Source organism: Drosophila subobscura, chromosome dot, assembly GCF_008121235.1.
Source record: "Drosophila subobscura isolate 14011-0131.10 chromosome dot, UCBerk_Dsub_1.0, whole genome shotgun sequence".
NCBI lineage: Eukaryota > Metazoa > Arthropoda > Insecta > Diptera > Drosophilidae > Drosophila > Drosophila subobscura.
This window is the reverse complement of record NC_048535.1, coordinates 39,678-64,000: the sequence shown is the minus strand read 5'-3', so window position 1 is coordinate 64,000 and position 24,323 is coordinate 39,678. Positions and strand designations below refer to the sequence as shown.

The following is a 24,323-nucleotide window of genomic DNA, read 5'->3' as shown; positions in this document are numbered from 1 at the left end:
AATCACTTTTAGTCATGGTGTTGTGCAAATTTGTTATACCTTAATGCCTCGAAGTGCATGGAAAGTAATGACTTTTCATCGCTCCAGCCCCTTACTGGTTCCTTACACCCTCTGCGGTAGTTCTCTTGAGAGAATTACAAAGGTTGATGGTCTTGGTATTAAGCTACACCCCAAGTTAAAGTTTTCTGAACACATTTCTACCATGGTAAATAAAGCCATGGGCGTGTTTGTGTTTATAAAGAGGTGGTCAAAGGACTTTTTGTTTTGTTTCTGATTTTGGTAATTTTGCTTGCTTAGCTCTTTTAGTTGTGTTCGCGACCGGTTCGGCTAATCGCACCGCGCGCCATGCAGCAGCGCCCCTCGGTCGGTTGGGCGGGAGGAGGGCTGCGTTGTGCTGGGTTCCGCGCGTAACAGGTTTTGCCTTTGTGTCGCATGGGCTACTTGATGGTGCATTCATTGCATATCAACGTCCAGACATGCATATAAGCCGAAAGGGTTGCAAGTTATTCTTTTTACTAAATATGCCAAGAAAATACAAAGTGAATGGTATTCAACCGCGTTGTATCCCGCTTCTTGCGTATCCGATTCCGCAATCGCCTACAAAGATATTGGCTTCTTTGATATCGTATCATTGAATGTCGAATGCCAGCCCTGCAATGTAGTTAAGTTTCAATCGGAAGACCCAGCATAAGCTGCGCTGCGCGTGTAAACAAATCTATAATGGAGGCTTTCAAATTACGTCATCTTGAGTTGTTGCTCAACCCGGCTACAATCAGAGTTGGAAGGTAATGGCGTCTTAAAACTCTACTTGACACTGTTTCCGATGTGTTGATTTTTTTGCGGTAGTTTTTACGCAAAGTCGAAAAAACCCTCAAATTATCCGTTAAATACCTAATTATTTTAGGATTCTTTTGAATTTTAGGGTTTTTTTTTAGTATTTTTTGAGTACTGAACAGAGCTTGCAAAAAGTGGTCCCCTTTTCCATGTAGTCATACAAAAATCTGTTGCCTGTTACCATTTCTTAAAACGGTCTCGCTATATGAGTTCTCTCACTCGAGACACTTCGCTGAGTCGTGTCTTTTGCAAATATATGTGTGCGTCTACCTCTTTGCCCTATGGGGAATTTGACCACTTCTTGTGGCAAAAATATATAACTGAAATGAAATAACTTCCAAATAAAACAATGTTTTAGTTTTTAGTTATTTGATATTAGTTCATATTAGTGAGAGGCGTGAAAACTCCTCTTCTTCAGTGAAAAATTTTTATATTTATTTGTATACTTTTTATACCCGGAACGCGAAGAGTAAATAGGGTATATTGTATTTTTGTGGAAAGGAAGAGTGAGAAGAAAACGTTTCCGACCCCACAAAGTATATATATTCTTGATTAGTATAAATGGCCGAGTCGATTGAGCCATTTCTGTCTGTCCGTCCATCCGTCGTCTTAAGATCTTATAAGATCTAGAGCAGGGCTCGGCACCCATACAATTAACGAGCCGTTTTTGCGTTTGTGTATATTGGTATTGGTACGAATCACTGTAGTACGCGTGTACGTGAGGGCAGCGCAGCAGCAGCGCATTTTTCCGCACCCCAGGGATAGGGCCGTGCCGAGCCCTGATCTAGAGCCACCGAATTTTGCCTCCAGACTGCTGCATGCTCGCACTGAAATCAGTGTAATTCAAAAATTAGCCCCGCCCTCTTCCGCCACCACAAAAGCCGAAAATCTCGCCACAACTTTGTAGATAAAAGAAAACTAAAAACGCCATTCCGTAGGGAAGGTGATCTATCAGATCACCAAACTGGAATCGGTTTGGATCATTAATATAGCCAGAATGAAGAAATTAATCTGCAGTTGCTAAACCCACCCCTTCCAGCATCATCTTTAGTGTTTTGAACATTCTCTGATTTTACACTCTGTTTCGCGTAGTGCTTGCTCTAGTGGAGGGGGGTGATCTAAAAGAGCGTGTTGGCGTGAGAAGTTATTTTGATTTAGATGTAGATGACAGTCTGCATATTTTGTAAGCTACGATTGTACATGGAGTTATTAATTTGCATTAGTATTCATATCTGAAGACCAAAACGAGAAGGGACGTGTGAGACGCTTCTTACGCGTCACAACTTTTATACCCGGCACTCAGTACTACATATGCAACTTAGCGGTTATTTGTCAAATTTTACATTTTTTCTACATCAACAACACTACTCACGCCAACACGCTCCTTTAACTCGCCACCCTCCCCTAGAGACACACACTGCAGAGTCAGGGCAGAGTCGTGGCAGAGGCAGAGGCAGAGACGTGTCAGGGGCAGAGGCCACAAACTGCGCGAAGCAGAGTGTGAATGAGAGAATGTGTAAACAACAAATATAAGTTGCGAGACGGGGTGGGTTTGGCCACTGCAAATTAATTTTTTCATTGTGGCTATAATAATGATCCAATCGTATCGTATGGTGATCTGATAGATATGGTCATTTCCTACGGAATGGCGTCTTTAGTTTTCTTTTATCTTCAATATTGTAGAGTTGGCAGGTTTTCGCCCTTTTGCGGGGGCGGAAGAGGGCGTGGCGTAGCACTTATAGTCTCTGAGTACTAGGCGCTCATCAGGACGGACAGACGGACGGACAGACAGACATGGCTCAATCGACTCGGCTATTGATGCTGATCAAGAATATATATACTTTATGGGGTCGGAAACGTTTCCTTTTGTGCGTTACATACATTCACTTTGTGCACAAATACAATATACCCTATTTACTCTTCGAGTACCGGGTATAAAAATCGGTTTGTCGAGTAACGTTATCATAGCTTTGAGTACTGTATATAACAGTAAAGAAAACTGATATTTGTTATGTTGTATGTAAATGTTTTTTGTTCTAATTTTGCTGGATACAATTTTGCATCCACACTGCTTTAATATTACACAGTTACAAGTGTATTTAAAAATTTCACCAAGCCCCTTCCGCCCTCACAATTGACGACAAATTCCGAGCCTACGTCTTTCTGTACGTCTGTCCGTTCGGCCCATTAAGCGCCTAGTTCGCAGAGACTGCGGTTGGGTGGGTAGCCACTCCAAATGAATTAATTCACTCTGGTTTTAATAATGCTCCGATCAGATCCTAATTTGGGAATCTGATAGATATGGCAATGAGAGCCCCAAACCTACCAGACAAATTATGTTCGAGTATTATTAATGCCAAAACTCCGATTACAGATAACTTGCGCAATGGTCGCTTTCATCAGCACCTGCGCGATACTTTTGCACCATTAGTTGTGAGGTATGTGGATCTTATGGAATCTTCAATAGCCCAATCCATTCATAAAGGATTTGAGAAAGAACGCTGGGAGAGCAAAGGGTAAGAATAATAGATAAATATTTCCATGTCCCATGTAAATAAGTAAAATATTTAAACCAAGGCGCAATTACATAAGAATTAATTACACAAAAAAACTCTTTTTATTCTATTCAATTCACACAAATACAGAAGCCTATTATTTATATGATTAAAAGCAAAGATAACTTTGAGTTTTTTAGCAATTGGTTAAACAGGTAGTTAGATCGAAAAGTCCAAGGGCTTTTGCACCTAAACTAATAATAACTGTTATGTTTAAGGGCCGTCTTCTTGCTTTGAATTATTTTATATTCATATTTTAAATGGAGAGTTTATGTTGTATATATTTATTTATTTTTTATTCTATGAATATATAGGATTAACGCTGCTTTGAACCCTGCAGCATTAAACAATGCAGCCCAGGCTCTCAATACAGCGGCCCTCAACCCATCAACGCTACTCAGCGGCAAGAAAGATCAAGTCAATTTTTATGTGCCGAAGCTACCAAGGCAATCAGTTGCAACAACCGCCACCGACGATATGAGGTTTTTAAATTAAAAAACTCCACTTATAAATATACGTAGATTAAAATATTGTCTTTGCATTTCGTTTTGCGTTTTGTTTTCTGCCAAATTGTATGCATTGCCAAAAATTTCTTGCAACTTGCCAGCATAATTCATATGCATCTCACAAGATTTAAATATTAAACCGCCAATGTCAACTGCATTGTAGCTGACTAGAAGATCACAATTATATTCATTATTAACCGAAAATATACATTTAGTAAATAAAAAGTTTTGTTGCTAGTTTTAACAAAGTTTTCTATGTATTTTTGTTTTTCACAACCTAATTTTTGAATCCACGAGATACATTTTTCCCTGACAAGGGCATGATAGCATAAGCAATCTTTATTTTAATATTAATTTTACTAGAAGTTGAGGCAGGTGAAAATTGTTGTATCTTAAATTGCTTATATCCATTGGTAATTTCGTTTATACGCTGCCATCAATAATAAATTGATCTTTGTTTCTTTTTATACCCGGTACTCGAAGAGTAAATAGGGTATAATTATTGTATTTATGGGGAATAACGTGTTTGTAACGCACAGAAGACAACGTTTCCGACCCCATAAAGTATATATATTCTTGATCAGCATCAATAGCCGAGTCGATAGAGCCATGTCTGTCTGTCCGTCCTTATGAGCGCCTAGTACTCAGAGACCATAAGAGATAGGGCAAGCAAGTTTTGCAGAATGAAGAAATTAATTTGCAGTGGCTGCGCCCAACCCGTCCAGCAGCTTTTTTTGTTTTTTGCACATTCTCTCATCCACACTCTGCTCCGTGTAGTGTGCGGGTCTTGGGGAGGAGGGCGAGCTAAAAGAGCGTGTTGGCGTGAGAAGTGATGTACATAGGTGTAGAAGTAGATGTAGATGAAATATGTAGAAAATATATTAAATGTAAAATTTGGAAAAAACCACTAAGGTACAGCTGTACTACGGTACTACTGAGAACCGTGTATAAAAGTTGTAACGCGTAAGAAGCGTATCAAACGTCCCTTATCGTTTTTTAATTATTGGGTAGGACACATATTATATAGACTTCAATTGAATGGATCAATATTTAACTCTGAGTATACGCTAAAATTATGATATCATAGTCTCAAAACCAGGCAGATAAATATATTGTTGATGCCTAATAGTTCCCGGATTGGACTAATTATTTTTTTAATAAATAAAAGATGACGCACAATGAAAAACAAGATTAAACCTATTAAGTTGGATTCAGTTCCGAATAATACTATTTAAATAGCATCTGCCCGAAGAATATAACAAAAAAAAACAAGCATAAAATATTTTAAAATTCGACAAGGTATGCTCCCATATATACTGACTGAGTACCTGGATATAAGAGAGGTGACTCTGCCTATGCAGCTTCTCACAATAGTCCTCCGCGTTTACCCCATTTCCCAGAGTGGTACTAAAAAATATTAAATAATTTCTAGTTAGTTTATAGTTCATTAATTTATTGGAAAAAATTCCATAATCTCATAAAATAATTTAATTTTAATTGTAATATACAAATGTATCGGTAAAAAAATGTAGAGTCGTTTGAATTCAATATATAAACAAATTAAAATTAATTTGGCTTAGCCAAAAGAAAGTTAAATGAATAGGTTCACATTTGTGAAAACAACCGAGTAGAGAAGTAAACAAGGGGGGACGTGTGAGACGCTTCGTACGCGTCACAACTTTAATACCCGGTACTCAGTCAGCATATATGTATGTATGGATGTAAGTACATTTTATGTATATACATAGGTATGTACATATGTACATTCATATGTATGTACAAATGTAAGCTTATGATTTTTCGAATTTAACATTTTTCTACATCTGTCATCTACAATACTTTTCACATCAACACTCAACACATCAACTACTCTACGGAACTGCTTATTTAGTTGTATTAGTTCTTATCTTCAAAATTGTGGATACGATAGATTTTCGCACATTGTATGGGCGGGGCGAAATTTTTTAATACACTTGTAACAGTGTGATAGTATAGGAGTCTGTATGCAAAATATGGTGGCTGTAGCTCTTATGGTCTCTGAGTACTAAGCGCTCATCGGGATGTACAGACAGACATATGTAGCTATATAGACTCGGCTATTGATGCTGATCCAGAATATATATCCTTTAAGGGGTCAGAAACGTTTGCTTCTGTGCGTCACGCGCATTGCTCCCACCACAAATATAATATAACCTATTTTGGAGATTGTGTAGATATGGTCATTTTCCAGAAATCTTCGTTTTTTCTAAATTAATGTTAATTAATTTGTTGGAACAAATTACCTGTTTAATTTTGAGCGGAATATACAAATTTATCGGTAAACAAGAATTGCAGTCGTATAAATTCCAAATGGTGTGTTAATAAAAGTCAAATTAAAATCTTTCCAACAATGTCTTAACTTAACAATGTTAACCATGAAAACACGAAATAAGACTAAACTCTCTTTGAGTAAATTGCTGGTGAAAGAATTCATTGATTGATACAAAATAGATTGGTAAATATTTTTGTGTTCATCAGCAATATAGCTAGGAGGAATACTTCACATGGGAATTTACAATAAGTGTCTACTTTAACAGCTAAAATCTATAGTTATAGCCATAAAAAAAAAAAATGATACGTTGACGGCAATTAAAACGAAATTCTCTTTGCGTACATTGCTAACGAAATAATTGATTAGAAACCTTTTACCCGTTAAATTGCAGTAATTTGAATTGCAGTCGTATTAATTCCAAATGGTGTGTTAATGAAAGTCAAATTAAAATCTTTCCAACAATGTCATAACTTAACAATGTTAACCATGAAAACACGAAATAAGACTAAACTCTCTTTGAGTAAATTGCTGGTGAAAGAATTTATTGATTGATACAAAATAGATTAGTAAATATTTTTTTGTTCATCGGCAATATAGCTAGGAGGAATACTTCACATGGGAATTTACAATAAGTGTCTACTTTAACAGCTATAATCTATAGTTATAGCTATAAAAAAAAACGAGAAGGGACGTGTGAGACGCTTCTTACGCGTCACAACTTTTATACCCGGCACTCAGTACTACATCTGCAACTTAGCGGTTATTTGTCAAAATTTACATTTTTTCTTCATCTGTCATCTACATCAACAACACTGCTCACGCCAACACGCTCCTTTAGCTCGCCAACCTCCCCTAGAAACACACACTGCAGAGTCAGGGCAGAGTCGTGGCAGAGGCAGAGGCAGAGGCAGAGAGGTGTCAGGGGCAGAGGCCATAAACAGCGCGAAGCAGAGTGTGCTGCTATAAGCTGCGGGACGGGGTGGGTTTGGCCACTGAAAATTTCTCCATTGTGGCTATAATAATGATCCAATCGGATCCCAATTTGGTGAATTGGAAACGTCGGAAACGTTTCCTTCTGTGCGTTACATACAACCGTTATCCGCACAAATACAATATACCCTATTTACTCTTCGAGTACCGGGTATAAAAAATGATAAGTTGACGGCAATTACAACGAAATTCTTTTTGCGTACATTGCTAACGAAATAATTGATTAGAAACCTTTTATCCGTTAAATATGTACACCAAAAAAAATATTCTTTAGGTACTTCAAATGTAAATCAAATTTTGCCACTATAGAGTTCACTAGTAGGACCATACGATACAAAACAAAAATAAAATTGGAAAAGTTTTAAATATGGTAGAAGACTTTAAGTTTGAATTATACCAATTCTATCACGGAAAATTAAAAATATTCTTCAAGGTCATACGTTTAATTAAAATTTCCTCAAGGAACCAAACCGACTTTTTCTGATAGATATCGGGCATTTAATTTTTTTATTGAATTATGTTTTTTTTCCTATGGGAGAACTTTTTTTTGAAGAGTTTTTAAAGTCTGGTATTTTTTGTTTAAGGGTTTTCAGAAGTTGCGGCTTATTTTTTCACATAACTTATCTTAAAACTGGCTGTATTATTGCAGATAAATGCAGCTAAAAAAAACCCGATCAGTTTGTGGTTTTTGCGAACCGTCTGCGAAATATTAAGATTTAAATGCAAAAATGTAGATTCATTTATTCATTCGGCGACGCCTGAGCCGTGTCTCCATAGATTTTGATGAGCAATATCTTAAACGACGCCGATTGAATTCAGCTGTACATAACAAAATAGAGGACACAATATATAATTTTTTCTAAGTTCCATATCTTTCATAAAAAGTGGGTTTGGTTCCTTGAGGAAAAATCGTGTCGGGTAGTGTTATCTTTAAGCCCAAACTTAAAATCGGAAAATGTTTGAAAGCTCGGTACTCGAAGAGTTAAGGGGTATATTAGATTTGTGGTCGAAGCAATGTTCGTTATATCAGAATCAACAGACGAGGCTCTGCTGTCTCTCCCTGCTGATGAGCGCCTAGTACTAAGAGACTATTAGACCCAGAACAACTTACACTTGCCTTTCGAAATTTCGTCTTGCCCCCTTTCGCCCCCACATAACGCGAAAATCTCTCTAGTTCCTTAGAGAATGTCCATATCTAACTTTACTATCATATTCCGAATCGGGATTAGATGGAGAAATTAATTTTCAGGGCTGTCCCGGTACAAGTAGAGTTGCTTTTAAACGCGATTCTTAACTTTACTCCTAATTTTGTATACATTATTTTAGTTTTAGTTCATATTTCCCAACACTTTTAGGCAAAATAAGCTCACAAGCTTAAGCAATGACAATAAGAGTATGCTTTAAAACAAGTTTTTAAAGTAATTGGTTGTATTAAATACTTTAATCGTTTTTGCTTGCTTATTTAGCCATCAAAAGACAAATATTTATATTTCAAGGTTATTATATAGGCACGATCATAAACATTTGTGTAACAATGTCATGATAAATATACATATCTTAGAAATGTACTTATATAAATATCGCTGTAATATTCGATTCCTGTGGTTTAATGTCATAGCAGCCGGTTCCTATTTAGATCCATTTTATTATTCAATTTTACAGCTTAACAGCTTAATATTAAGAAAAAACGAGAAGGGACGTTTGAGACGCATTTTACGTGTTAAAACTTTAATATCCGGTACTCAGTCAATGTGCCTGTCTGTACCTTATTGTTTTTATTTTCCGAATTTTATATTTTAAATATCTACATCTGTCATTTACATCAACAACACTGCTCACGCCAACACGCTCCTTTAGCTCGCCACCCTCCCCTATAGACACACACTGCAGAGTCGTGGCAGAGGCATAGTCAGAGGCAGAGACGTGTCAGGGGCAGAGGCCATAAACATCGCGAAGCAGAGTGTGAATGCTGCGGGACGGGGTGTTTTTGGCCACTGCAAATTTATTTCTTCATTGTGGCTATAATAATGATCCAATCGTATCCCAATTTGGTGATCTGATAGATATGGTCATTCCCTACGGAATGGCGTTTTCTGCTATCTTCAAAATTGTAGACTTGGGAGGTTTTCGCCCTTTTGCGGAGGCGGAAGGGGACGTGCCTCATTTTTGAAATACACTTGTAACAGTGTGAGCATACAGAAGTCTGGATGCAAAATTTGGTGGCTCTAGCTCTTATAGTCTCTGAGTACTAGGCGCTCATCAGGACGGACAGACGGACAGACAGACATAGACTCGGCTATTGATGCTGATTAAGAATATGCATACTTTACGGGGTCGGAAACGTTTCCTTCTGTTCGTGACGAGTCGATAGTCTGTCTGTCCGTCTTGTTTGTCGGCTTGTTCTCAGAGACTATAAGAGCTAGAGCCACCAAATTTTGTCTTCAAACTGCTGTGTGCTCACACTAAAACCAGTGTATTTAAAAAATTTTGAATTTTGAAGATAAAAGAAAACTAAAAACGCCATTCCGTAGGGAATGACCATATCTATCAGATCACCGACCTGGGATTAGATAGGATCATTATTATAGCCAGAAGAATAAATTAATTTGCAGAGGCTAAACCAACCCCGTCCATCAGCTTTTGTTGTTTTTTTCACATTCTCTCATTCACACTCTGCTTCTGCAGTGTGCGGCATCTGCCTATGCAGTGCCTCTGTAGTGTGTGGCTCTAAGGCAAGGCTCGGCACGGCCCTATCCAAAGGGTATAGGACAAGGCGCTGCTGCTGCGCTGCCGGTACACGTACAGTATAAAAAAGCAGCACAACTTCGTGTGGCTTTGGCACTGCGACTTCGGCTCATGAAGTAACTATATATATATATATATATATATATATATATATATATATATAATTACTTCGGCTGTTGTTGTCTCGCTTTCATGACAAAGTCAGAACCAAAATTGACTTCAGTTTGATGATCAGCCGTCGACAAAGCAAGATCACGCTACGCAACTATTGAATGCCACACTGTAAGAAAACATGCTCAATGAGAAGTGACAACAAAACTTTTTCTTTGTCCAAATTATAGATGGCAATGCGCAATGCACAATATGCGACTATGTTGCGTGCAGTTGTTTTTAATAATTGTATTCATTTTTGTCATGTTTTTTTTTTTTTTTTTATTGTTTTGATTAAAATTTGTTTTCCTTGAAAATTTCAACACGAAATAATTGCAGCTTCAGTGTAAAGCAAGAAACCGGTTTTGGCGGCATCTTCGTGTTTTAGCTACACACACAAGGGCACTGAACTGTATGGGTGCCGAGCCTGCTCTAAGGGAGGGGGGCGAGCTAAAATAGCGTGTTGCCGTGAGAAGTGATGTGCATATGTAGATGTAGATGACAGATGAAGAAAATATGAATAATTCAAAAAAAAAGCCGCTAAGGTATAGATGTAGTACTGAGCACCGAGTAAAAAGCGTCTCCCACGTCCCTTCCCGTGTTATTTCCATTGCAGAACTTTTTTTGTTTGTAATTTTTTTGTAGAGGCAGCTGTTTCTTTGACTTTAAAAATGCACGAAGTTTTGAAAAAAAGATAAGTTCTGCCCCTGAAAAAAAATCTTAATAAAAAAAGTTTATTTTTGTCGAGTAGTGCTATTTGTATAAGGACCTTGAGATATAGATATTTATGTACATAAATACTTTTGAGCTGTTTAAATATTTTCTCTACTTAATTTGCTTTTATATAAGAAGAATAAATATACCTGCATTAAAGAAAATGTTCAGATTGTTTCAATGGTCTAAGAATTTCCAACACAGAAACATTTCAAACATTAAAACTACTATTTTCCTCGGGTTTTTAATTTCTAAATAAAATCTAAAAAATTGTTTATTCTGATCTTAATTTTTCGAACAATAAAATATTAAATAAAATTTTATAAATAATAGAAACATCTGTTAATAATTTGAATTTTCAATTTACTATATTATTTTGACCTTCAGTTCAATATCTTATAATGGTCGGTTCTAATAGCTGGACATTTCAAATTATTGAGAGTTTTCAATGAAATTACATTTTCTTTAATAAAGTAGTTGAAAAAGTATTATTTTTAAGCAGAGGTAGTGTCAAAGAAAAAATGAAACCAGCTTTGGACCATTATTTAATTGTTGCATAATCGGTAATGATAAATTACGCAAAAGTGTAAGGGAATTTGTTTCCAAAACGAATGCTTTACTTTTAGATTAGAATAAAGACACGTTTATTATAGGTTACAACAAATATAACGCCTTTTTACACATTAGTGTATTATTGTAGACTAAAACATGATCTTCATTGTTGACCAGATAGTGAGATTTATTTTTAATTTTAAATTTGATCTGCTTAGAAATGGTTGTGCCACTTCCGAGGATCTCTTCTGGAAGCTAGACGCTCTGCAGTCCTTCATAAGGGATTTGCATTGGCCAGATGCGGAGCTTCGACAACATTTAGAACAGCGGTTAAAAATGATGGCGGTTGATATGATTGAGCAGTGCATACAACGAACTGATTCGTCTTTTCAGTCATGGCTGAAAAAAAATATTGCTTTCATATCAACGGACTATATTATACCATCCGAGATGTGCGCCATGGTAAATGTGATATTAGATGCTAAAAATCAAAGCTTTAAACTGACGACTATTGATGGCATTGATTTGGTAAGTTCATTTATTACAAATCTCATTTACAGCTGGAAGTCTTACAATTAAAATGAACTCTTTCTTAGTATAAATTCCATGCTAAAATCGACGACCAAATCGACAAAGCGAATGTAGCGATGACACAAGGGCTAAGTGGTAAACTTATGTCAGTGCTAGAGTCGACTTTGTCAAAATTAGCTCGATACGACGAAGGAAGCTTGATTGGATCAATTCTCAGTTTTACAAATGTTTCAAGCTCCGGAAAGGATCTGGGCCAGGGATACGTGAATTTCTTACGGAATAACATGGACCAAATACGTGGAAAAATTGGTGACGACTTATGGACACTAAATTTTTTTGAGCAATGGTACACACAGCAAGTTAATATGCTCAACAATTGGTTGTCGGAACGTTCGGATACTGCACTGCACTATGCACAAGTCTCATCTATATCTCATATTATCAAGGTGAGGTTTTTGTTGTTTTCGGAAATGTTATTTCCTCTCCTAGGATGTACACAACGAAAGCTAAGTAATTATCTTCATCAAAGTATCTATCTAACGCCGTTGTCGCACTCACATATTCAGACGGACAGAAGCGGATGATAGTATCAGGCACCTTTTTAAGACACGTTTACTTGAGCGGATTTTATACCCGTTAAGTAACTGTTTGTAACGCACAGACGAAGGCGTTTCCGATTCCATAAAGTCTATGAGGGCAGGCTTAATACCGAATCTATGGATAAAAATCCTTTTCGAAGCATGGAAGTCAGATCCGAAAATTCAGAGAAATCAGAAATTAAAGAACTTTCCCAAAACTTTAACACACTATGAGTGAAGTGCGTCCAGCAATTAATATATGCATATCTCTAATTATATTACAAGAGTTGAAAGATATGGTCATTCTCTACGATGCTGCGTCTTAAAAAATAGGCATGTAAAAGTGTGATACTACAGTAGTTTGGATGTATGTAGCTCTTTTACTCTCTGAGAACTAGGGCCTAGTTACTAGGCGCTCAGCCGTGTTAACGAGTTGGAAATGTTTTCTTCTATGTGTCCCATATGCATGGATGTACTTCGACCACATATCTTATATATCCCCTAATTCTTCGAGTAACATTAATAACAACATAATATTTAAAATCTAAAAATATTCACCTTCTCGGATATATTATTTCCATTTTATATTTAGAAAATATATTCGGACTTTGAACTGCAAGGAGTATTGGAGGATAAGCTAAATTCTAAAGCGTATCAGATGGTGTCTGTTCGTATGGCTACTGAAGAGGCAACATGCTCTCTAACGATGCCGGAAGTAGGCGAAGGAGATGAGTAAGTAGTTTAGATTACTGAAGAAAGTTATAGTTTAGATTTTTGATGTTCTTCACGCATTTCAGTACCTGTGATGATATTCGAGAAGCGGATGAGGAAGACACTGGCGAAGAATCCAATACAACTAGGGGACTACCAAAATCAAAAGTAGCTGCCGCTCAAGCTGCTGCTGTCACCAATGTTGTTGCTGGACGCGTTGGAAATTTGTTGGGGAAAGGAATCGGAGGACTAAGCTCCAAGTTGGGAAGCGGAAGCTGGTTTTAAAGATTGACAGTTTCTTTTATTTTTAAAATTATAGTTTAGCTTTTATTTTACAACTGTTTAACTATTTATTCAACAAAATTGTTTCTATTCTCTTTATGTAGTCATTTTAATAGGTTGGAAAAGCAGAGGTTAATTTTGAACGAACCGTTTAATATTATTTAATTTATTGGGACAGGTGTGAAGAATATGTTATTTCCCATTTCTTGAACTATGAGAGTTTTTGGAAGCGTTAATAACAAAACTATACATAGTTCTGGTGACTGGATTGATATATTAAATTAAGTTTATACATTTTATTTTTACTAATTAATATAAAAGTTTAAGCATATATAAACATTCTGTGGTCAGAGAAATAGCCATTTGTTTAGCTTCATAATAAGAACTAGAATGTTCATTTTACTAATTTAAACTAAATTTAAATGCAATGTTAAAATATAAAACGCGAAATTAAAAAAAAAAAGTATATATCTGATAATCACGATTCAAAGTATCCGTAAAGTGATTTTAAACCAGTAAGCAGAACTTTGCATGAAAATTGAGTACAGAAGACATGCCATGGATATCAATCTTTTGACTTACATATGCCTTAACAACTATAAAAGCATTTCTTCTGAAAAAATGATAAGCAAGATGTGGTTTTAAATCTTATGCTCTTTTGTGTTAAAAAGTATGTATTTTCGGTTGAATTACACAAAATCGAACTTTTTTTTTCTCAAGGAACCAAACCGAATTTTTTTAGATAGACTTAGTGCGTTAAAATTTTTTAATGAAATATGGTTTTTATTATATGGCAGAACTTTTTTTTCTAAGAATATTTAAAAACTGGTATTTTTTTAAAATTCTTTTTTCTGGTTGCCACATTGCCATTCTGAATAGTTATTTTATGCAGCTAAAAACTAAATCCAGCCACTTTGTGGTTTTAGTTTACCGTCTTGGAAATATTAAGCTTTAAAATGCAAAACAAATTATTTTTTTATGGAAATTGCCAAAAAAAAAAATTCAAAACTAACAAAAAAGAGTTCTATAAGTGAAAACATTAAATTATCATCAAACCATTTCTAAGCCACGTGTCTTTCAGAAAAAGTTGGTTTGGTTCTTTGAGGGAAAATCGTGTCGGGTAGTGTTATTGTCGTCCATTAGTGTGAGCTCTTTATCACACAAAAGAATGCTACTCTTTTATCAACCTTATAAAACCTTTTTAAATTACATTTACAAAAATAACAATTAATATTGTGAAATGCTTACGATTATATTTAAACATAATAATTTACTCATTTAATACACCATACTTATTTATAATCACTTATAGTACACGATATACCGAACGAGTGTACGGTTCGTACTATACCAAATACAACAAAATGTACCTTATTAATGGAGATTTACATTCTTACATTTTAGTTTTGTAAAAAATTGCTTTATATATATGTAATATTTATATGTCTTACCTTGATGGGAACTTATAAACACCACATAAAAATGTGTAACTCTTCAATTTATAATTATATATGAAACAATTAAATATAACTTCTAAAAGAGTACAGTGTTACAATTAAAAATGTCATTAAAATACACATTATTTAGCTCTGAAAAATTACGTAAGAGACATTTAATTAAACTTAATAGAGTTTTTGAAAATGTAACCAAATCACTTAGCCTTTAGATTAAATAGTAATAACCAAATTAACCAATTTTAAGGGGTCCTTGATTTATCTAATTAATGTGGAGGTTTATATGCGTATGTTTGTTGTCTCTCGGTCACCATAGGCTAAACAAGAAAATTGTATAAGCTAAATGAAAAAAACCTGTTCGCATTGCTTGTCGTGATTACGGCTCAATGATTTTTTATTGAAAAATATAAAATAAAAATTCCCTAATATCATAAAACCTGAAAATTATAGCTTAATTTATTTCTGCAGCGCCACTACTTGTTAGAGTGAGTGATGCGCGAGTTACGAATAAGTACACTTTCATCGTTAATATATATTTATTTGTCATTTCTTTTTTTGTTTGTCGTATGCTGCGGTGGAAATACTTATACTAGTTCATCGGAACGTTAACCAGCTCCAACCTGGATCTGAACCAGCAGGTTCAGGGGAGCCAGTTCACGTTCCGATGAATATATTTTATTGTATCAATACTATCCTTAGCATTATCTTTTTTTTTTTTTTTTTTTTTTTATTTAATCGCTACAGCGAAATTGGTTGGTCGCAGAGATGAGTCCGCATTGACCAGATACTTCAGTTTTGTGTTGAATATTATAAAAAGTTACTGAAAATTTTGAACTCAAAAAAGAGTTGTTTGCCGAACGAACACTAGAATTAGAATCTGTAGCATTATCTTACAACTATTTGGGGCTGCTTTTTTTTTTTTTTTTAATAAATATATTTATTTTTCATTTTCTAATTAGCTCGATCGATTTACAATGGTAATGTTTCACAATATTGGTGGGGCAAGGGGCTATTTAAATTATAAAGAGAAAAACAGCGCACACAAAGCGACAACCATAACGGCCAATAGGCACAAGAACCAAAATAAAGAGAGACTAAAAACCACAAACATACATACATCGTCTCAAAGTGTTTCCTACGACAGCTAACTGGGGGAAACGAGTGGTGCTGTGGCTTATTCAAGCACTGTCTCCAGTTCCGGTTATTACCAGGCGAACATATTTAAGAGGACAGGGCCAGCACCTGAGTAGTGGCCCGCAGACTTGATCCTGTCAGTTCTATAATGCGGCTATGTGGGTCTTCATTCATCCCCTCTTACCCGATTGTTGGACGAGCCAACAGTTCCATGCACGAGACACAGAGGTTGGGCAAGTTTTGGGGAATGGTAGTGGCTTGGTGAAGAAGGTAAGAAAGGATCTTACCATATGTGGGGTGAGATGAGAATTGATGAAAAAAAAATTTGTTAGTGGCGGTCACGGTCATACATATCACGACTAAGGTGTTGTTAAGTTGTGAAGGGGATGGAATGGTGTACGATGGCAACATGGTGGTCTACATATACTGAGTGGTACACGTATTAATGGCTAAAGAGAGTAACAAATTTGAGATTGTCCTAAACATGACAATAACAATAACAAATAGAAGGAAGATAAAGAAAGAGCTGGCAGGTGGTTAGAGTCAATAAGTGAGATTGACAATAAGCAAGAGGAAGGATATTTGTTTGTCGTATGCTGCGGTGGCAATACTTATACTAGTTCATCGGAACGTTAACCAGCTCCAACCTGGATCTGAACCAGCAGGTTCAGGGGAGCCAGTTCACGTTCCGATGAATATATTTTATTGTATCAATACTATCCTTAGCATTATCTTTTTTTTTTTTTTATTTAATTTAATCGCTACAGCGAAATTGGTTGGTCGCAGAGATGAGTCCGCATTGACCAGATACTTCAGTTTTGTGTTGAATATTATAAAAAGTTACTGAAAATTTTGAACTCAAAAAGAGTTGTTTGCCGAACGAACACTAGAATTAGAATCTGTAGCATTATCTTACAACTATTTGGGGCTGCTTTTTTTCAGTAATGTATATTTATTTTTCATTTTCTAATTAGCTCGATCGATTTACAATGGTAATGTTTCACAATATTGGTGGGGCAAGGGGCTATTTAAATTATAAAGAGAAAAACAGCGCACACAAAGCGACAACCATAACGGCCAATAGGCACAAGAACCAAAATAAAGAGAGACTAAAAACCACAAACATACATACATCGTCTCAAAGTGTTTCCTACGACAGCTAACTGGGGAAACGACGAGTGGTGCTGTGGCTTATTCAAGCACTGTCTCCAGTTCCGGTTATTACCAGGCGAACATATTTAAGAGGACAGGGCCAGCACCTGAGTAGTGGCCCGCAGACTTGATCCTGTCAGTTCTATAATGCGGCTATGTGGGTCTTCATTCATCCCCTCTTACCCGATTGTTGGACGAGCCAACAGTTCCATGCACGAGACACAGAGGTTGGGCAAGTTTTGGGGAATGGTAGTGGCTTGGTGAAGAAGGTAAGAAAGGATCTTACCATATGTGGGGTGAGATGAGAATTGATGAAAAAATTTGTTAGTGGCGGTCACGGTCATACATATCACGACTAAGGTGTTGTTAAGTTGTGAAGGGATGGAATGGTGTACGATGGCAACATGGTGGTCTACATATACTGAGTGGTACACGTATTAATGGCTAAAGAGAGTAACAAATTTGAGATTGTCCTAAACATGACAATAACAATAACAAATAGAAGGAAGATAAAGAAAGAGCTGGCAGGTGGTTAGAGTCAATAAGTGAGATTGACAATAAGCAAGAGGAAGGATATTTGTTTGTCGTATGCTGCGGTGGCAATACTTATACTAGTTCATCGGAACGTTAACCAGCTCCAACCTGGATCTGAACCAGCAGGTTCAGGGGAGCCAGTTCACGTTCCGATGAATATATTTTATTGTATCAATACTATCCTTAGCATTATCTTTTTTTTTTTTTTTGATATTTAATCGCTACAGCGAAATTGGTTGGTCGCAGAGATGAGTCCGCATTGACCAGATACTTCAGTTTTGTGTTGAATATTATAAAAAGTTACTGAAAATTTTGAACTCAAAAAAGAGTTGTTTGCCGAACGAACACTAGAATTAGAATCTGTAGCATTATCTTACAACTATTTGGGGCTGCTTTTTTTTTTTCAGTAATGTATATTTATTTTTCATTTTCTAATTAGCTCGATCGATTTACAATGGTAATGTTTCACAATATTGGTGGGGCAAGGGGCTATTTAAATTATAAAGAGAAAAACAGCGCACACAAAAAGCGACAACCATAACGGCCAATAGGCACAAGAACCAAAATAAAGAGAGACTAAAAACCACAAACATACATACATCGTCTCAAAGTGTTTCCTACGACAGCTAACTGGGGGAAACGAGTGGTGCTGTGGCTTATTCAAGCACTGTCTCCAGTTCCGGTTATTACCAGGCGAACATATTTAAGAGGACAGGGCCAGCACCTGAGTAGTGGCCCGCAGACTTGATCCTGTCAGTTCTATAATGCGGCTATGTGGGTCTTCATTCATCCCCCTCTTACCCGATTGTTGGACGAGCCAACAGTTCCATGCACGAGACACAGAGGTTGGGCAAGTTTTGGGGAATGGTAGTGGCTTGGTGAAGAAGGTAAGAAAGGATCTTACCATATGTGGGGTGAGATGAGAATTGATGAAAAAATTTGTTAGTGGCGGTCACGGTCATACATATCACGACTAAGGTGTTGTTAAGTTGTGAAGGGGATGGAATGGTGTACGATGGCAACATGGTGGTCTACATATACTGAGTGGTACACGTATTAATGGCTAAAGAGAGTAACAAATTTGAGATTGTCCTAAACATGACAATAACAATAACAAATAGAAGGAAGATAAAGAAAGAGCTGGCAGGTGGTTAGAGTCAATAAGTGAGATTGACAATAAGCAAGAGGAAGGATATTTGTTTGTCGTATGCTGCGGTGGCAATACTTATACTAGTTCATCGGAACGTTAACCAGCTCCAACCTGGATCTGAACCAGCAGGTTCAGGGGAGCCAGTTCACGTTCCGATGAATATATTTTATTGTATCAATACTATCCTTAGCATTATCTTTTTTTTTTTTTTTGATATTTAATCGCTACAGCGAAATTGGTTGGTCGCAGAGATGAGTCCGCATTGACCAGATACTTCAGTTTTGTGTTGAATATTATAAAAAGTTACTGAAAATTTTGAACTCAAAAAAAGAGTTGTTTGCCGAACGAACACTAGAATTAGAATCTGTAGCATTATCTTACAACTATTTGGGGCTGCTTTTTTTTTTTTTTTTTCAGTAATGTATATTTATTTTTCATTTTCTAATTAGCTCGATCGATTTACAATGGTAATGTTTCACAATATTGGTGGGGCAAGGGGCTATTTAAATTATAAAGAGAAAAACAGCGCACACAAAGCGACAACCATAACGGCCAATAGGCACAAGAACCAAAATAAAGAGAGACTAAAAACCACAAACATACATACATCGTCTCAAAGTGTTTCCTACGACAGCTAACTGGGGGAAACGAGTGGTGCTGTGGCTTATTCAAGCACTGTCTCCAGTTCCGGTTATTACCAGGCGAACATATTTAAGAGGACAGGGCCAGCACCTGAGTAGTGGCCCGCAGACTTGATCCTGTCAGTTCTATAATGCGGCTATGTGGGTCTTCATTCATCCCCCTCTTACCCGATTGTTGGACGAGCCAACAGTTCCATGCACGAGACACAGAGGTTGGGCAAGTTTTGGGGAATGGTAGTGGCTTGGTGAAGAAGGTAAGAAAGGATCTTACCATATGTGGGGTGAGATGAGAATTGATGAAAAAATTTGTTAGTGGCGGTCACGGTCATACATATCACGACTAAGGTGTTGTTAAGTTGTGAAGGGGATGGAATGGTGTACGATGGCAACATGGTGGTCTACATATACTGAGTGGTACACGTATTAATGGCTAAAGAGAGTAACAAATTTGAGATTGTCCTAAACATGACAATAACAATAACAAATAGAAGGAAGATAAAGAAAGAGCTGGCAGGTGGTTAGAGTCAATAAGTGAGATTGACAATAAGCAAGAGGAAGGATATTTGTTTGTCGTATGCTGCGGTGGCAATACTTATACTAGTTCATCGGAACGTTAACCAGCTCCAACCTGGATCTGAACCAGCAGGTTCAGGGGAGCCAGTTCACGTTCCGATGAATATATTTTATTGTATCAATACTATCCTTAGCATTATCTTTTTTTTTATTTAATCGCTACAGCGAAATTGGTTGGTCGCAGAGATGAGTCCGCATTGACCAGATACTTCAGTTTTGTGTTGAATATTATAAAAAGTTACTGAAAATTTTGAACTCAAAAAAGAGTTGTTTGCCGAACGAACACTAGAATTAGAATCTGTAGCATTATCTTACAACTATTTGGGGCTGCTTTTTTTTTTTTTTTTTTTTCAGTAATGTATATTTATTTTTCATTTTCTAATTAGCTCGATCGATTTACAATGGTAATGTTTCACAATATTGGTGGGGCAAGGGGCTATTTAAATTATAAAGAGAAAAACAGCGCACACAAAGCGACAACCATAACGGCCAATAGGCACAAGAACCAAAATAAAGAGAGACTAAAAAACCACAAACATACATACATCGTCTCAAAGTGTTTCCTACGACAGCTAACTGGGGGGAAACGAGTGGTGCTGTGGCTTATTCAAGCACTGTCTCCAGTTCCGGTTATTACCAGGCGAACATATTTAAGAGGACAGGGCCAGCACCTGAGTAGTGGCCCGCAGACTTGATCCTGTCAGTTCTATAATGCGGCTATGTGGGTCTTCATTCATCCCCCTCTTACCCGATTGTTGGACGAGCCAACAGTTCCATGCACGAGACACAGAGAGGTTGGGCAAGTTTTGGGGAATGGTAGTGGCTTGCGAAGAAGGTAAGAAAGGATCTTACCATATGTGGGGTGAGATGAGAATTGATGAAAAAATTTGTTAGTGGCGGTCACGGTCATACATATCACGACTATATTTTTTTTTTTTTAATTTATTCTCTCTGCCGGCGCCACTGACAAACTAGTTTGCAGTGGATTACGCGCAGGTCTCTGGTTTATTATTTTCGCTTAGATATTTTCACAATTTTCAGTGTAGCGTAATTTGAACAATGTGGATTGAGCTTAATTTTAACATGGTGGGGTTTTTATGTATTTTAAACAGTAATTGGCTGTTGCACAGTAATTGTTGGAGGTGACGGAGAGATTGTTTTAAACAATTGAACAAAAACTACATGCAACAATTCAAACACATGTAAAATTTAATTGGCAAAAAAAACGCACAGGAAAAAAATATTAAACAAAAAAATGGTCAGAGACAGTTGCCCGCAAAGTGTATGCAAAGTTCTGGGATTTTATGGGCAGATGGTTGGCACAAGCAATCCAGATTTATTGGCATTTAAATCAAACCGATTCGCACATAGCACTTCACACACACGCACACACCGATCGTAGGCCGGGAGTCTTGCAGCTCCAGCGCTCGACTTGTACTTTTATTTTTATTGGCGGGTGCGGACACGAAACGAATTTAACCGCTGCCTGTCAGAGTCAAAGATCAACTAGGGCGATGCCTCGGGCGCCAATATTGCTATAGGCAAAACTCAAGGGGATCGGCTCCAGTTGGTCTCTCTGGCATCCGCAGCAATGTGTGTGTCGATCGGTCAGGTATTGGAGAGAGTACAAGTGAGAGTCGAAAAGTGCAAGGTTCAGCAGGTCGAGTGTTCGCGTATGTGCAGTGCCAAAAAGCATGCTACGAACCAGTCTAACCCTGGTCAAGATTGCTTGTGCTTTGGCTTACGCCCTGTTTGAGTGGTCAAGAAGGTGGGACTTTGCATAACATATAGATCAATTCATTTAAATTTAAACCCTAAGGCAGTCAACATAAATATACATTCATTGTTTTGACGGTATTGCGGCACGTGTGTCATTCGACCCCTTCCTTACCCTTGCCACCTGCTGAAGGCAGGTGACTAGGAATGCAGCGTAGGTGCATGTGGTTCGGGCAATATCTAAGGGACGGTACTGGCATATGTAACAACACATAAACATATTTGGCACTAATACGGGACAAAAATTAAAAAATTCACACATATTAGGCCGTTACGGCTGGCGGCAATTTGCCTGCCAAAGTCCGAAATTAATATTTTCCAAACAATGGCAGGCAAATTGCCGCGCAATACAAATTTGCCAACAATTATTGGCAGTTTTTAATGGCGAGTGTGAACAAAAATATTCACACTTAAATGTTGACACAGAATGGACAAATAGTGGGGGCCTTCTAGGGTTATTTGCAGGGTATATTGCGCAAGGTGGGGAAATGTCAAAATTTTGACATTTACAATGTCTGCATGTGCGTTCATGGTGAGCCTGCAGTCAAGTTTTACGCGCGTTCCGCACAGCGAAAACACATTGTCAAGGTAAGTAATGGAATATAAATATAAAAACAGAGGATTTAGTGGATGGCAAGGCTTGGAGTGGACAAAACAAAAGGTAAGTACACGAAATAAAATCACAAGCGCATGCAAACGGACTGGATTGGGGACAACTATTTACAGAAACTACAATGAAAAATTACACACATACAAAAGAGTGCAAAAACAAGACAATACGGATATACAACTGAACTACATTTAACACGACATTAAAAGAGACAGTTTAAATAACAAATAAGGTCAAGTTTCTATTGCATGTAATATAATTCTAATTATAATTATCTTAATTTGCTATTTTCAGAGGAGATGGACAACAACAAAGCATCGGCCGGCATAACAAACACACATATGTATGTATGTATGTACACAATGCACATATGGGCATTGTGTTGCATGCCGGCCAACTCTGCCGTCCCCCCCCTGGTCGTCATAGATGGATGGAATCACCCGCAAATGTAATGGAAGGTAAGTAAATGTAATGTTTTGCGGATGTTTCTTATTAACTAATTTATTTATTTGGGGCGGGCAAATTTGCGCGCCCCGTTTTCAGCGCCGTCGTCGGAGTGGATTTTGCTGCTGTTGCTGCTGGATTCTGGCTGCTGGTACTGGATGCAGATGACGGCTTCTGGTGAAGATGGCCCCTTACAGGGGGCACCAGTGGCGCAGGTCCGGCCACCAGTGGATTGGATGGATACTCGCACACACATTAGCACCCTCAGCGACTCGGGTCCGGCCGCCTGGAGAGTGCGTGTATTGGCGTGTGTATGTGTGCGAGTGTCGGAATTGGCGAGCCTCTGGACGGACCATCCAGAGTTGTCCCACTCGACCATAGATAAGCGGCTCTGGTCCGGCCGCCTGCAGGTGAGTGTTTGTTGTAGTCGCTTTGTGTTTGTTTTATTTATTTATTTTAATTTCTTCCTCTTTTTATTTTCAGGTTTTCTGTTGTGGCTCCGTCGTCGGATTAATGGCTGTCCGCGCCATCATTAAATACACCCTCTATGGACCAGAAGGGTGTATGGATTTGGAAGGGATGATGGCGTGAGGATTTGCAGTGGGCGTGGCATGTTTGCGCGCCCATTGTCCAACACATGACCACCATCAAGCGGCTGCTGGTCCGGCCGCCCGCTGGTAAGTACGTGTTTTCATTATTTGTTGATTTTTGCATCCTGTTTTAATTTGTATTTATTTCTTCCAGATACCTGTGCAGGGCTGCTCGCTGGTGTGGACTTGGATGCTGTTGCTGCTGCTGCTGCTGCTGCTGGTTGCTGGTTGGTGAGTATTTGTTGTTTTATATTTATATTTATTGTATTTAATTAATTCTCTTTTATTTCAGGTTTCTCCGCAGTTGATTTATTCCTTTTTTATTTATTTCAGATTTATCTTTTAGTGGCTGCGTCGTCGATGTGGATTTGGATGCTGCTGTTGCTGCTGCTGGATGCTGTTTGGTGAGTATGTGTATTTGTTGATTTGTTTTTGTATTTAATTTTAATTGGTTCTTTCTTTTGTTTCAGGTTGCTCTGCCGTGGCTGCGTCGTCGCAAAGGATTGGATGCTGTTGCTGATTGCTGCTTCTGTTTGCCGGCCGCTTGCAGGTAAGTGAGTTATTTGTTAATTTATTTTTGTATTTTATTTTAATTGTTCTTTTCTTTTATTTCGGGTTTCTCTGTCGTGGCTGCGTCGTCGATGAATGTCGGCAACGTCCTCGACCAATACACTCTCCATGGACCAGGCGAGTGTTTCCCAATGGTGAGGATGGTCGGCGTAAGGATTTGTGGAGGGCGTGGCATGTTGAGGCGGCCCGTGTCCAGCACTAAACCAAGTGCAAACGGCTGTTAATCCGGCCGCCTG

At 37.7% G+C, this 24,323-nt stretch overlaps 2 protein-coding genes across 12 annotated transcripts in view; both read left to right on the top strand.

The window, feature by feature from the left end:
- Window positions 1-16,631, top strand: part of LOC117902929 (calcium-dependent secretion activator) — a 52,782-nt gene extending 36,151 nt beyond the window's left edge. For 4 of the 9 annotated variants that reach the window (XM_034814517.1, XM_034814520.1, XM_034814518.1 and 1 more), the window contains exons 20-25: window positions 3,209-3,350; window positions 3,704-3,871; window positions 11,576-11,885; window positions 11,954-12,334; window positions 13,059-13,198; window positions 13,264-13,462. In XM_034814517.1, coding sequence (XP_034670408.1) covers window positions 3,209-3,350; window positions 3,704-3,871; window positions 11,576-11,885; window positions 11,954-12,334; window positions 13,059-13,198; window positions 13,264-13,462 — 1,340 coding nt within the window. Of the gene's footprint in view, window positions 1-3,208; window positions 3,351-3,703; window positions 3,872-11,575; window positions 11,886-11,953; window positions 12,335-13,058; window positions 13,199-13,263; window positions 15,350-16,620 lie in introns of those variants that run through there. The other 5 variants (XM_034814525.1, XM_034814519.1, XM_034814523.1 and 2 more) reach the window with 4 other exon arrangements.
- Window positions 16,632-22,473: 5,842 nt separating this feature from the next.
- On the top strand, window positions 22,474-24,299 carry LOC117902903. Of its 3 annotated transcripts, none has more exons than XM_034814460.1 (6): window positions 22,474-22,941; window positions 23,027-23,337; window positions 23,411-23,608; window positions 23,672-23,748; window positions 23,810-23,921; window positions 23,988-24,299. In XM_034814460.1, the coding sequence occupies exons 3-6, from the start codon at window positions 23,565-23,567 to the stop codon at window positions 24,073-24,075; spliced, it is 321 nt and encodes a 106-aa protein (XP_034670351.1). In that variant the 5' UTR covers window positions 22,474-22,941; window positions 23,027-23,337; window positions 23,411-23,564; the 3' UTR covers window positions 24,076-24,299. The 3 variants fall into 3 exon arrangements, 2 of the variants coding, with proteins under 2 accessions (XP_034670351.1, XP_034670352.1); XR_004649450.1 differs by having other exon boundaries at window positions 22,476-22,941; window positions 23,411-23,604; window positions 23,988-24,295; XM_034814461.1 differs by lacking the exon at window positions 22,474-22,941 and having other exon boundaries at window positions 23,199-23,337; window positions 23,484-23,608.
- Window positions 24,300-24,323: the final 24 nt, after the last annotated feature.